The sequence below is a fragment of the Manis javanica genome, chromosome 6, assembly GCF_040802235.1.
Source record: "Manis javanica isolate MJ-LG chromosome 6, MJ_LKY, whole genome shotgun sequence".
Lineage (NCBI taxonomy): Eukaryota > Metazoa > Chordata > Mammalia > Pholidota > Manidae > Manis > Manis javanica.
The window spans coordinates 40,377,305-40,391,488 of NC_133161.1; the positions used below are offsets into that span (position 1 = coordinate 40,377,305).

Sequence of the window (14,184 nt, forward strand, 5' to 3'; positions counted from 1 at the left end):
CCCTTAGTGTTGGACATATAGGTTGTTTCCAATTTTTCCTTATGATAAATAGCATTGTGATTAACTTTTATAAATGCATATTTATATAATATATAATATATAAATATAATGTTTATATTTTTATGTATAAATATAATAACAAACATATATTTATGTACCATGTCTATTTCCTTAAGACAAATTCCTAGAAAAATTGTTAGGTCAAAGGGTACACCATGTTTACAGATTTGATCCATATTGCCAAATTGCTCTTCAGAAAGGTTAAACAAATTGACATTCTCAATCACCTATCCTATGGCAATATTCTGTATATCACAATTGTTCATCTTTTCTTTGCCAATCCCTGTGGGGAAAAGTATTATCTTATTACTTTAATTTGCACTAATTTGGTTACTAATGAATCTTAACAGTTTTACATGTTCTCTGTCCATCTGTGCATGAATAGAATTTATGGAGAGCTGCTCTCTGCTGATGGTGTGGAGAGGGGGTAGGGACTGCCAGTTTCTTTGTTCTGCATGAATTCTCACACCAAGTCAAACACTAGGTTTCATGGAATTCTCCGTTTCCTTTGTATTCAGAGAGCAGCTCAACTCTCCAATACCCTGAAGAACATTGCAACCAGCAAGAAATTTACCAACTTTGATCTTTTCTACCTGGATTTTGCCTACCAAGAAAGTAAGTTTTGCTTGGTTTAGATATTGACACAAGACAAAATCAGCAGCTACAGTTTAGAGCCTGCCTGGGCAAGGCATTTATAATCCACCAGGCAGTAGACTGGACAAGGTCACTCCTGCCCATACTGACACACTAATAATTCTGAGTCTTGAAGGAAGAGAAAGGGCAAGATTTTTTTTCTGGGATGTTGGAACCTTGACACCAGCTCCTTATTTCACCATCACTGTAGAACCGCTAAAGCGGTAGAGCTAGTGACCAGCTTTGGGCTGGGAGCCAGCAGAGCAGCGGGAGCACCTCCCTGGTTCTTGTCAGTTCAGCAACGGCCCACTTACCTACAGGCAAAAGACGGCGGTGCCAGGGATGAGGGATCGGCAGTGCCTCTCACAGAGGACGCTGCCTTGCCCTCTACAAGGACCAGGTGACAGTGTGGATGCCCAGCCCCCACACGTGATAGAACTAACCAGAGAGTCTTGAAGGGAGGCAGCTCAGCCGTGCCTCTGGCAGAGTGGACAGCCCATATCCCCCTTTCCAGAGAGAACATTACTGTTTCTTTTCAAGCATTCTTGCAAACATTGGGGTCACTGATAAGCAGCCACACAAAAACAGATGTGATTACTGGAGCTACCAATTTACCCCTTACATTCGGTCTCTGAAAAACTATTATTTATTACCTGTAATCCTTCCAGTCTCATTTTCATTGCTAAGCAATTGTTATATAAGAGAAAAGCCTCCTATTGACAGACTGCCAGCTGAGATGATGCTAATGAAAAGCTTCACAGTGTATGCAAAGGATGGAAGATTTCTCATCCAGAGTTTATCATCTCTCTCTCCCTGCCATGAGCCCCCAAGCCCAAGCATCTGGGATGAAGCAGATGGCCAGCATGAATTATCAAATATTACATTAGCTGACACATTTTGTATTGCAGACTCTAGTACCTCAATTCTGAACATCTTTTCGACAAGACTGAGCTCCCTTAACTAGATTTCCTGCCTAGGTGATACATATTTCTCTCATGGGGAGAGACATTTTGATAAATAACCTTTCATTAAAATGCAGAGTTAAAGACCCATTAATGAATTCCTGGTGTAAACAAAAACACCACCAAGTGATCTTTGATCATTATCAACCTTGAATATAGATAGAGTTATTAAAAACATAATCGTGTCTAATATTCACATGGGACTTTTTCATTTTCCAAAGTAGTCTCTAGCTCTGTCATTTATTATCTTTGGGACTGTAAGTAATTCCCTGAACATGTCTAAACTCTCCTTTCCAGACCTGGGCATGAGGATACCATATTTACATGACAAATCTTTGCGATGATTTTATAAATATTGTGTAATCCTCCTGACTGCTGGGCCTAGTATGCAGCCAGGACCGAGAAGAGTACCACCCCCTCACACACCTGCTGCTCAGCATGTGCTTCAGGCTGAGCAGCAGCCACACCACCTGGGGGCTAGTTTCAGATGCACAGCCCCAGCCCCCACTCCTGATTAGGACCTACCCAAGCAGAATCTTCATGGGGACATAATCCACAGATGATCTATGTGTACATTACAAGTTAACAAATGGGACTCTATAACACTCCAAGATTGAAAACTTGGTCACTGGTCATCAGACTTTACTAAGTCCCACTCTGTACTATGTGGGTGCTGGGAATACAGCTGACAGCAAAACAGAACCTTCCTTATCTTCATGAAAGATAGAAATAGAGTTCTACCCTCAATCCAACACTGGCCAGCATTCCACTGACAACTTAACATGCTTGGAGCAGAAGCCCATCAGCCCATTCTTGGGCTCACAGCAACAATAAAAGCAGTAAAAAGCAAAAAATTCAGTTAACCCTACTGAACATTCTAAATCAAATGGCAGTTGGTCACCTTACTGGGAAACCTCCTTGGTAATTCTCTTTGCTTGTCAATTATCATGAACAATTCAAGGAATTTCCTGAGATCTTGTAATTTCCTGTCATTTATTAACAATAAATAGATATGAGGATCCATTTTGGGTACAGGGCCTTCTTTGCCTCCTCCCTGTGGTGTTTGTGGGCGCCCCATTAGGGAAAACATGTGGACAGAGTGGGAGGGAGAATGGATGCCACGGAAACAGTGCCCTGGGATCTGCCTCCACGAACATGATATGATACATGTCATGCATAATGTCTAGGTATCACTGTGTTCACTTCTGCAAGAGCTGGAATTTTTGTCTAGTTTTCAAGAACTGTAGTAAGGTCTTGACCTATGTGCTGCGTTAGACTATTGCAAAGGGAATATTTACCTTGAAGTTTTAGCATTTTCCAGACAAGGCAGAGGGATCATTCACTTCCAGATCCATCTCCACAGGTAACCTTCCACGCCTGGGTGGCTTGTGATCCTGGAAACCTGGCCTACCTCACATAGGTGCAGTGAGCTAATACAGAAGAGCCCAGAATTCACAACCAGATAGAACTGTGTTCCCAGTCCTACTCAGACACAGAATAACTGCACAACCTCTAGTAAATTAAATAACCACTCAGCTTCAGTTTCCTTTTGTTTAATGTAGAAATAAGTAGACCATGGGATGTATGTAAGGACTGAGAAAACACATGTTATTATAATATAATAAGGACTCGATAATGGTTAGCTGGCATCTTTCTATAGCCACAGTCATCAATGTATGTAAAGCACCTATACGTTCTTCCAGGGCTTATGATAGAAAATAAATGTACATTTGCTGTGAACCACTTTGAGTTTCCTTAGAGGAACCATGGTGGAAATGCATGTCGTTATCATTGCAGCCTCCTTTTATCAGAAATCAAAACCCTACAGAGTCACTTATTAAAACTGCAGTCTTAATAGTCCCATGAAAATCTGTCCTCCCATTTTCAGTGCTGTATTTGAACTGACTATTGCATCACAAAAATCCTCATTTTTCACATCTTGTGGCAGAGCAAATTGCAGTTGAGGGTCTCTGTCCCTCAAGGGTGGACATCAGACCTATCTGTCCTCCACTCTGACAGACCCAGCACAGCACCAAACGATGATTACTCATCTCCAAACACTCTTTTTTGTCTCTTGCTGACTCATTCTCCAGTTGGTTATGAACTAAACAGAGACAGCAATTTTCCTCCCTTCAGGAAATGCCAGCTTGAGCAGGTGATGTCCTTTCCCTTTATCCGCACCAACCTCCCAAACAGAGGAAGCAAAATGCCGCTTGGCTGACAGGCCATTTTTGCACTGACAGTGGAAATATACAACTAGCTGCCCTCAGTTTCCAAAACAACTCAGTTGGAGTAAACCTGGTTCAGAGGCCCCTTTCCCATGTGTATGTTTGCAAAAACAACCAGTGACTTCAGGGTGCCAGCAAGAATTCAGATTTCTCTTTGTAAATATCTGCTAGTGTTGCTGTTCATCTAGGAGCTACCAAGTGTTTTACGAATCTTCTTTCACAATTTCTATTGCATATTTGAAAAGCTAGTCTTTAGCAAATCTTCTTTGACTTTACAGATAAACAAAATGCTTTATGCACCGAGTCCCAAATGATCATTCATGACCATTCAAGAAGTTTAATTCAGAGTCTTCCAAAGAACAAATAGAAATTCATTTACCTACTTTTAATTATGGTCCCAAGAAGGAAGGAAACTGACCCACTTACCATGCTAGCCCTTCTTGGACCTCCCACTCTAAAATCAATCAGGGAAGAGATAGAGATTGCTGTCTGGTATTGCACTTACTCTAAGAAAGCAAAAAGACTAAAAAAAAAAAAGTCACTGTCTAGCACTGATCACGATCTAGGTAAAACCTTTAACCCTTGTCTGTGAGTTACTGACTCTTCCTTTATGTGTTATAATACTGATGTCTGCAGATATGCAATGACTGGTAACCCTTGCAGAGACAGTAATCATGTGAGAAAATTATGTTTTCCACTGTGAATAGACTTATTGTAGCCTTGGTAACCTGTGACATTTCTTTCAATACCTATTGGATTATTCTATCTGACAGATAGTTCTTTAAGGGTGCGACTCCTCCTGTAGTGTCCTACTAAGGTGGGGGAGGGAGAGGGATTTGTCAGGGGCAGGAATGCATTTCCTGGCAGGGAGGAATAAGTTAGCACTGACGTTATTAAGAATTGCTGGGGTATAGTGATAATAAAACCTAGACCTGGCCCCACCCTAAGGTATGCCCCTGTTCCTTACAAAACATTACAAGTAAGCACCCCTTCTCTTTTCTTTATTCTTTGGTTTCTCAGTTTTCTTTCCTTAATCAGTCTCTCACTATGCAATTTATGAAGCCTTCAAGGGGAGCTGGAGGGGATAACTGCTTCTTCTCATTTTGAAAATCACCCACTAATGCTGATGACTGAATTATGTCCGTTTGTTCCATGAGGTTTTGGTACACTACCTCCCCCTCTCTCTAAGGGCCATAGTTTTTAGTTTGGTAGTTGGTAACATATAAAATTCAAATCAAAGTGGAAATAGCCTAGACTAACTTTAAGCCTAGGCACCAAAACTGAATCACACTAGAGGAAACTCAGTATAAGTAAATCTGATCTGTTAAATATTGAGCTTCTTGCAAACATTGCTCTCAAGGAACATAATCTTGGCTTAAACTTTGTTTCCTTAATAGGCTCAAATCTGCTTTCTGTGGATTTTCTAGATCTCCAGATCACTGTAATTCTTTTCTGAATTTTCCACTGGCCAATGAAGGTACAGGTTTACATTGAACTCATTATTCAAACTTCTCTGCAAATGCAAGAGTCGCAAAGTGTTAAAAGAGGCTTCTCACCCCCACCAGGCCAGAGGGGGTGCAGGTGGTCTGGTTCAGGTCCATGGTCTGCTGTGTGACTCTTCAGTCTGATCTTATCTAATTCCTGCAGCTCTGCAGCTTTTCCACAGGCTCTGTCTGAGGTTTCAATGGAGCTCAACTCCCATTGCTCTGTTAGCACTGCATGAAAATTTAACATCCGACTGGGATTTCTTTTTCTTTTTAACGTTTGTATAGCATAGGTGACCAAACTAAAAATAAAAAGAGAAGCCAGAGAAAAGATGAAAAGTTCATTGAGAACTTCAGTGACATAAAGGAGCACGAATGGCATGACACGACGTCCCCTCTGGAGCTGTGGAGGGGCTGCGACGGCTGACTTCCCACCTGGGCGGGCCGGACCTTTCCCCATGACTGTTGATTCTGGTATTAGAGACCCAGGGTAGAGATGAGGTAAATACTCCAGAAAAAACCAAGAGCACCCACGAGGCTCAGTGGGATGACATTGGCTCTGCATTTGAAGAAACCCTTCCAAATGCCTGGTACAACATTAAAGGTAACTTGTGGATGCTCAGGCTGGAGGTGGCTCAGATAGAGAATCAAAATAGTTAGAAAGTAGAAAAGCAGGACCCCCTGCCCCAGGAAGAACTGTAGGAAACTGGCCTGTCCTCTCCTGGGTGAGGGGGATAAAGAAGAGCCTGAAGCAGGCATGGGAGTGCGTGCAGCCAGTGAGCCAGATGAGCAGGGGCGGGCCGGGGCAGCACCACACGCTCAGAGCAGGCAGCCTGCAGCCCATAGGAGCTTCACAGTGTCGGGTCCACACACAATGGCGGAGCAGCCAGAACTGAACCTGAAGCAAAAAGTCTGATTCCAAGGTCACGGCTTAAAAAACAGGCAGAGCAGCCAGGCAAACTGAAGACAGACCCAGGTGAGCTTCGCCGAGGTTCTGCCTTTCACAGGATGCCTGTGGGCAAGTGCAGGAAAGTGCTGCTGTTTGCAAGCTGCTTCAAAAGAATGAATCAGCCTTTAGAAGAGTTAATGTGATAAGCATCATTGCAGCTCCAAGCTTCCTATCAGAAGAGCAGATATATACCATTCCTTCGGATACAGGCCTAGCAGCATGAAGCTATTTCTCCCTTGGAACTCCATGTGAAGGACACAAAATTTGAGTGTCACAAGAAATGCAAAGGCCACTTTCCAATAGCTGCTTCTTCTAACAACATAACGAAACCCAGATGCAAAATATAAAAAAGTGGCTTGGTAGTGGACATTCTGCCAGGAAAGAAGGCAACAGGAGTGGGTGATCCAGTGTGGGGGACTCCAGACCACCAGGAGAAATTTTTTCCTGAGCTCTGACAAGGGCAGCAATATTTGAGACCCCAATGGGGACAGGGTCGGGTAGTGAGTGGGGATGGCACGCTGTGATATCAGGAGCAATTACAAAAGCAGCATAGTAATGATTCAGCTCAGGGGAAGTCCAGCTTCTCTTGCCCAAACAAAGCCCCCAGTTGAATTTCCACTCCTCCCCTTGAGGAAAGCAAGGGACAAACAGAGGGCATAGATTTGGGGGAAGCACCTTTCCTGTGCCTGCCCCTCTCTCTGGACTGCAGGGAAGAGTGGGCATGGGCTACTGGGAGCAGCAAGTTTCAAATTCTTCTCTCTGGACGCTCTTTAGGGATTTGAAATTTCCTTAAGGAGTGCTTATTGGGTACATGATCTTACAAGTAGAGTTCATTGTACTGTTGCCTTGGAGCAACCAACATTCTGGGTCTCTTATCCCTGCTGAAGGACAGTTTTATTGCTTTTCATCACTTTGGGGCTCATAATATTTTCTCTGTACCCATACTCACTCAATATGTGATGTTGAGATGATTTTATGTGATTATATTTCTGATGAACTGCATGATTTTTAATGGTAATGGCTTGACATACGCAGGCAGTGTCTGGAAACGGCAGCCTATGAAGGGGACGTTAACAAAATGTTTGATTTCCCCTCCTGCCCCTCCAGTACTGTCCTACTGGCCCCGGAGAATTGAGATGGACTTAAATCAGTGTTGGATATTTGAAAGCTCACCTCTCCCCATCACCCTTCTCACTATACATACCACATTCACGCAACACTCCCACAGATTTTCTTCGTGACTTAGGGAAGAAAAAATACCATGGATGGATCATTTCCATTCAAAAAGCCCCCAGCCCAACACGGGAGCTCAGAGGCAGCCACATCTGAGTAAACGTCAGGCCAGGAGGGCAGTGTACAGCTCTGAGGACACTTTCACATGGCCCTTGCTCTAGGGCACTGACCATTGCCTGCAGCATCGTGTCACTAACCCTCTGGCTGTGTGTGTGCCCTGCAGTCACAGAGGAGTGGCAAGAGAGAGGCGGGCAGCCCTGGCAGCTCATTGAAACCGTCGATGGATTCCACCCAAATGAGGTAAGCACAGTCACACAATGGTTGCTGAAGGCTGTCTGTTAGGTTATTTTTGAAATATAATTATGCATCCATGTGTTTATTTTTATCCTGTTTTATTCCAGAAAGAATTTGAGGTAATCAAAGTACATGTGGTCAGATTGAAAATTCAATAAAAATAAAGTGGAAATCAGAGTAAAAGGAAAGTAAGGTGGAAATGCAACCTGGGTTCCTGACTTAATGTCTACGAGTCATAACACGCGTGCAGGTAGTCTCCTGAGAAGCTGCCAGCGAGAGCCGACAGAATCAGCTCCGTGCTCTCTAGGGGCTGATATAAAGAGGGTTGTAGGTCATGGCCCCCATGAGATTAAAAAAAATGAGATAAAAAATTCAAAGAAAAAAATATCACAAGGATTCCTGGAAGTGAAACCTGTGAGAAATTTTCTATGGGTCCTTCTAGAAAGGATGCCATGTGAGAGGAGAACAGCATTCTTAGCAATGTCCTGCGGTAAGAACTGTTATTCATCTAGGATTCCAAGCTGCAATTCTGGAAGGTGACTCTACTCCAGCCTCTTCACAAAGCAAGAGGAGCAGGAGGCTGGGGCTGTCCCCTCCCACTGTCCCCTCTCATCCACACCCGATCCATGACTTCCACCAGGGACATCCCACTTTTATCTGTTATACATAGTGGACTTGCTCATGAGTTTTCTTTATAAAAAGTAAAAATAAAAGCAGTAGAGGAGTAGTTCTGCTGCTTTAAAAACTTTGAAAGCTGGTGGTCCTCCTGCACACAGGCACCCTGACTCAGCCTGTGCTAAGTGTGGTGCGGCAGAGACAAGGGTCCAAACCTGAGCAGCTCTCGCGCGCTCTCCAGGTGGCCTTGGTCTCTCCGGCCAGTCAGGCTTTGTCACCCCTTCTGTGAGAACTTCCAAGAGGAGCAAGATGAGCTTTCATGGTGGACCAGTCACCACCACATGGCACAGTGAGGGCTTTTGAACAGCGGCAGAAGGTGGACAGGTGGGTGACAATGCCTCACAGAACACTGGGGCTGCAGGGGTGCCTGCAGAAAAGCACCATGCCCATCAGATGTGGACTTAGCCAGAGGAAGGGCCACCCCTTCATGAACTGGTGGTGGTATCTAGACAGCAGAACTCTGGCAGCCAGAGCTCTCCAGAAATGTACGGGCTGCCAGGTCAACTACCAAGGAAGGGACACCAGAGCACCTGACTCTGTTAGCCAGGAGATCCCACTTAACCAGAGCTCCCAGCCCCTGTCATTCCCCTGGGCCTGGGTTTCACTCCATGTGTTTGTTCAGTAATGTCAGCGAGCGAGGCAGCCTACAAACCCTGCCTTGCTGCAGAGGTTGTGTGTCCTGGAAGGAGGAAGCTATCTCCAGCCCCTGTGTCAAGGACAGATGCATGGCAGAGGTCTCCAGCCATCTGTGTGATGGAATACCATGCAATGAATAAAAACGAGGGCAGAGAGCTACCTTTAGTGACACAAATATGTTTGTAATAGAGAGCAAAGTAAGTAAAAACAGATTACAGATTATACCTGTGTCAACACTAACGGAACTGGCTAATTTCACTGTGTGCAAATTATACCTCAAGAAGAGCAGATTATAAAATGATGTTTACAGAGAGATTCAATTTGTGGATGAGTGTGTACACACATGTGCATCAGAAAGGCTCTATGCCCAACGTTAACAGTGTTATCTCTAGTAATTACAGGTGGCTTTTACTTATTCTGTTTTTGTCTTTTTGCTCATCTTAAATTTTTCTCAGATGAATAGGTACTGCTTAAATGTTTTAAACTATGACTCGGGAAACAAAAGGATATTCACATGAAGGAACAGCTAACTTGGAGTAGTGACTGTGCTTGCTATGTGCTGGGTGTCATGGGAGTTACAGGAGAAGGTTGTGACAGAGCCCACAGTAGGTTCTCAGTAAATGCTTGTCAAGAGAATGAATGACTATAGCAGGTCATTTTATCACAAGTCTAAACTAAATTACTAAAATGATTTAGTAATAACAATGTCACTCTCATTTTAGACACAATACATTAGCAATCCACACTCATAAGTATTTTAATCTCCATTAGAGTGACAGCCAACTAATTGCTTCTAAACTCCACAGTTACCACCTGCTCGAATCTCAGCTCTGTCCTTTTAACTTCCCTCTTATCTTCAACCTTATCTCCTTCTTTATGAATTTAGATTGGGAAATAAATGACCATAAATGCCTTGGTATCACACAACTGTTAGGAAGGCAGCTTGGCGTATAAAGCTAAAAGGCAAAAAACAAGAGAAGTGCCTGTAATTTAGCACAGACCTGGCAGCAGCCTCCTGTGTTCAGAAATAGCAGAAAAAGAGTGACAAGACCAGTCAGTCTCTGTCTTTGAAGAAACTGATTGTTTAGTGTGTAAGAGATGATCAGACCCTCCCCCAAACCCGCCACCTTGATAATCAGCCTGTGTGTGCATATGTGTGTGTGTGTGTGTGGTGTGGGGTATATGCGTGTGTGTGCCTATGATGTGGTGGGAGAAGTGTAATGTAATATGTGCGTGATGTTGTCAGGGAGTGTATGCGGTAGGGGCAAGTGGGGTATGTGGGGGATGTGTGTGTGTGTGTGTGTGTGTGTATAGTGTATATGCTGTGTGTGTGGTGTGTGTGTGTAGTTTTTTTATGTTATGTGGTATTTGTGTGCAGTGTATATGGTATTTGGGGGTGTGTTGGGGGATGGGTGTGTATATGTTATGTGGTATGTGTGTGTAGAGTATATGTTTTGTGGTGGTATATCGTATGTGGGTGGATGTGTGTGTAGTATATATGGTACATGGTATGTGGGTGGATGTGTGTGTGGTGTATGTCGTATGTGTAGGGTATGTGTGTGTAGTGTATACGGTATGTGTGGGGTGTGTATATGTTATGTGGTATGTGTATGTATTGTATATGGTATATGGTATGCGGGTGGATGTGTGTGTAGTGTATATGGTATGTGTGGGGTGTGTGTGTGGAGGGGTGTATATGTTATGTGGTATGTGTGTGTGTAGTATATATAGTTATGTGTGTTAGATGTATAATATATATGGTATGTGTGAGTGGTCTGTATATCTTATGTGTCATCTGTATGTGTAGTGTATATGGTATGTGTGGGGTGGGAGGTATATATATGTTATGTGGTGTGTTGTGTAGTGTATATTTTATGTGGTGTGTGTGTAGTATATATGGTATGTGGGGTGGATGTGTGTGGGGTGTGTGTATATGTTATGTGTTATGTGTATGTGTAGTGTATATGGTATGTGGGGGGTGGGAGGTATATATATGTTATGTGGTGTGTTGTGTAGTGTATATTTTATGTGGTGTGTGTGTAGTATATATGGTATGTGGGGTGGATGTGTGTGTAGTGTATGTGGTATGTGTGAGGTATGTGTGGGGGCTGTATATGTTATGTGGTATGTGTGTGTGTGTGTGGTGTATATGGTATGTGTGGTATATATGTTAGGTGGTGTGTATAGTTATGTGGGTGTGTGTGGGTGTGTGTGTAGTGTATATGTTATGTGGTATGTGTGTAGTGTATATGGTATGTGGGGTGGATGTATATGTAGTGTACCTGGTATGTGTGGGGAGTGTGTGTGTATAGTATATATGGTATATGTGGTGGATGTGTGCATTGTGTATATGGTATGTGTGGTGTATATGTTATGTGGTATGTGTGTGTGTGTGTGTGTGTGTGTATAGTATATATAGTATGTGTGGTGGATGTGTGTGTAGTGTATATGGTATGAGTGGTATATATGTTATGTGGTATGTGTGTAGTGTATATGTTATGTGGGGTGGATGTGTGTGTAGTGTATATGTTATGTGGTATTTGTGTAGTGTATATGGTATGTGGGGTGGATGTGTGTGTGTCATATATATAGTATGTGTGGTGGATGTGTATGTAGTGTATACGGTATGTGTGGTGTATATGTTATGAGGTATGTGTGTAGTGTATATGGTATGTGGGGTGGATGTGTGTGTAGTGTATGTGGTATGTGTGGGGGGTGTTGCTGTGTAGTATATATAGCATGTGTGGTGGATGTGTGCGTAGTGTATCTGGTATGTGGGGGTTTTGTGTGTGTGGTGTCTGTGGTAAGGGCAGTTGGTGGGAAGGTGGTGAGGGCGTGTGGGGGGCTGTGTGTTAGACACCACATGGATATGACCAAGATTACATTGTTGGATGGATAGAATTTTGGGTCTACCTCAGAAGGCTCAGGAACATTTCTAAATACCAGGGATATTTAATGTAGCAAATCAATCAGTTCTAGTTATATCTAACAACTGCTAAAATCTTACACACAATTTAGATCCAGCAAGGTCTTAGATCATTTACCCTAGCCTACTCATTTTGCAAATGAGAGACCTGCAGCTCAGAAAGTAGAAGAGAGCTGCTCAGCATTAGCGGGAGTGGAGCTGGAGGCACTGCCTGTTGGAATGGTGAATGAGACCTGCTCCGCAGAGACAATTCCATGTGACTCTGGATGAAGTCAGGGACACCTCTGAGTACCCTCCCCTCTGAGGTCTTCAGTAGCAATCACATTATCATTTTGCAATAAAAACCCCTGTGGAGATGTACCCAATTCAGATCTGAAGGCCTGGTCAGGCCCCATTTGCTAAATGAGGGCATTATTTGCAAAGAAAGACCCCTCATTAAAGCATGTTAATGACAAGCCAGAGGATTGGACAACTAAGAATGGCTCCTCCTAACTTTGTGAATAAAGGAAAACCTGATGTATAACAGTGCAACCAGAGAGTGGGTATTAGGCTGGCAAAGTCAAAGTCAGGCCTGTTGTGCTTTAAGCTAGTGATTCTTCACCCTGGCACTCCAGTCACACCCTCCATGTGCAAGCCTCCTTCACGATCCCGCCCCTACAGGGTGACGTCATCTCATAGACACCCATAGTTCCCCACCTTCTCTTCCACACCTCCATGCTTCTGATTGTGCTGTGTCCCCCACCATAAGCTCTGGCTCCCATATGATCCATATGGTGGGCTCCTCCTTGAAAATTCAGCTCAGTCATCACCTTCTTCAGAGAGGACCTGTCCCTCCCCAACATGCAGCAGAGTCACACTTCTGCCAGCCTCTCACAGCCTTCCCTGTGGGTTTGGCAGTGTCATTTTGCATGTCTGGTTCCCTCACTCAGAGGTCCTTGAAGGAAGGACTTGTCCTGTTGTCCAGAACCCAAGCCTTAAGCCTGCAGTAAAGGTAAGCACCCACAGATAAATGAAAAAATGGCTTTCTGAGAAAGTGTTATTACTAAACAACAAATTACCACAAATTTTAGCAACTTGAAACAATACACATGTATTATCTCATTGTTTCTATGGGTCAGAAGTGCTGGCACAGTTTAACTGGGTCCTTTGCTTACGGTCTTGCAGAGTTAATATCCAGATATGTCATCCAGGCCATATTCTCATCTGAAGACTCAGCTGGGGAAGAACTGTTTTCAAACTCACTTGGGTTGTTGGCAGAATTCATTTCCTTATGGTTGTGGGACTGAGGACCCAGCCTCTTGCTAGGTATCAGCTGGAAGCCGTCTTCTGCCCCTTCCCAAGGAGGCTTCCCAGCAAGGCTTCTTACTTCATCAATCCAGCAAGGATAGTCTCCAGAGACTGTAGCAAAGTTTTTGATAATGTTACATAATCACAGAAGTGACATCCTTTTACCCTCATCATCCACTATTGGTTAGATCGAAGTGATCGATCCCACCCTCATCAAGGGAAGGAGATTATACGAGAAATATGAGATGGAAATCATGGGTTCTATCCTAGACCACCATACAAAGAATGGAGTAAATCTTGCTGGTACATTCTTTACTCATTATAATTTCCCATTCACTCCTCCTTTGGGTTCTCTCTCACAGGTGGCTTTGCTCCTGTTAGCAGATCGCTTCTGGAAGAAGGTGCAACTCCAGTGGCCCCATGTCTTGGGAAAGGAGAATCCATTCAACCCCCGGATTGAACAGGTGTTTGGAGACCAAGGGGGTCACTGAGTCTCTCAGAAACATGCACTCTTGGGCTTCTCAGGGAGGCAGGAACTTGGGTAAACTCACTGAGCAGTTATGGGGACTGCCATGTCACACAGGCTAATAGGACCCTGTTTAGCAGCATCACTGCAAAGCTTTTCTTCCTCATTTTAGAGCATATCTGAATGATAGTGTGGTTCTCTGTGTTAATGAGATCAGCTCCCCTCCAACTGTCCTTCAAATAACCTTTAATAAAGTGTTTTGGATGCCATTACAAGCAAGAGACTATCTGCCCCCTTTAATGGCTAATTGTTCTAAAAACAAATAAGAAATCTAGTGATGTTGGGCAGCTT

At 43.6% G+C, this 14,184-nt stretch overlaps 1 protein-coding gene across 4 annotated transcripts in view; it reads left to right on the plus strand.

Moving 5' to 3' along the window:
* AOAH (acyloxyacyl hydrolase) overlaps positions 1-14,108 on the plus strand; it is a 162,845-nt gene extending 148,737 nt beyond the window's left edge. For 3 of the 4 annotated variants that reach the window (XM_017661440.3, XM_037027507.2, XM_073238598.1), the window contains 3 exons: positions 579-675; positions 7,773-7,849; positions 13,730-14,108. In XM_017661440.3, the coding sequence (XP_017516929.2) occupies positions 579-675; positions 7,773-7,849; positions 13,730-13,858 (303 nt within the window). In that variant the 3' untranslated portion in view covers positions 13,859-14,108. Of the gene's footprint in view, positions 1-578; positions 676-1,952; positions 3,694-7,772; positions 7,850-13,729 lie in introns of those variants that run through there. The other variant, XM_073238597.1, reaches the window with a different exon arrangement.
* Positions 14,109-14,184: the final 76 nt, after the last annotated feature.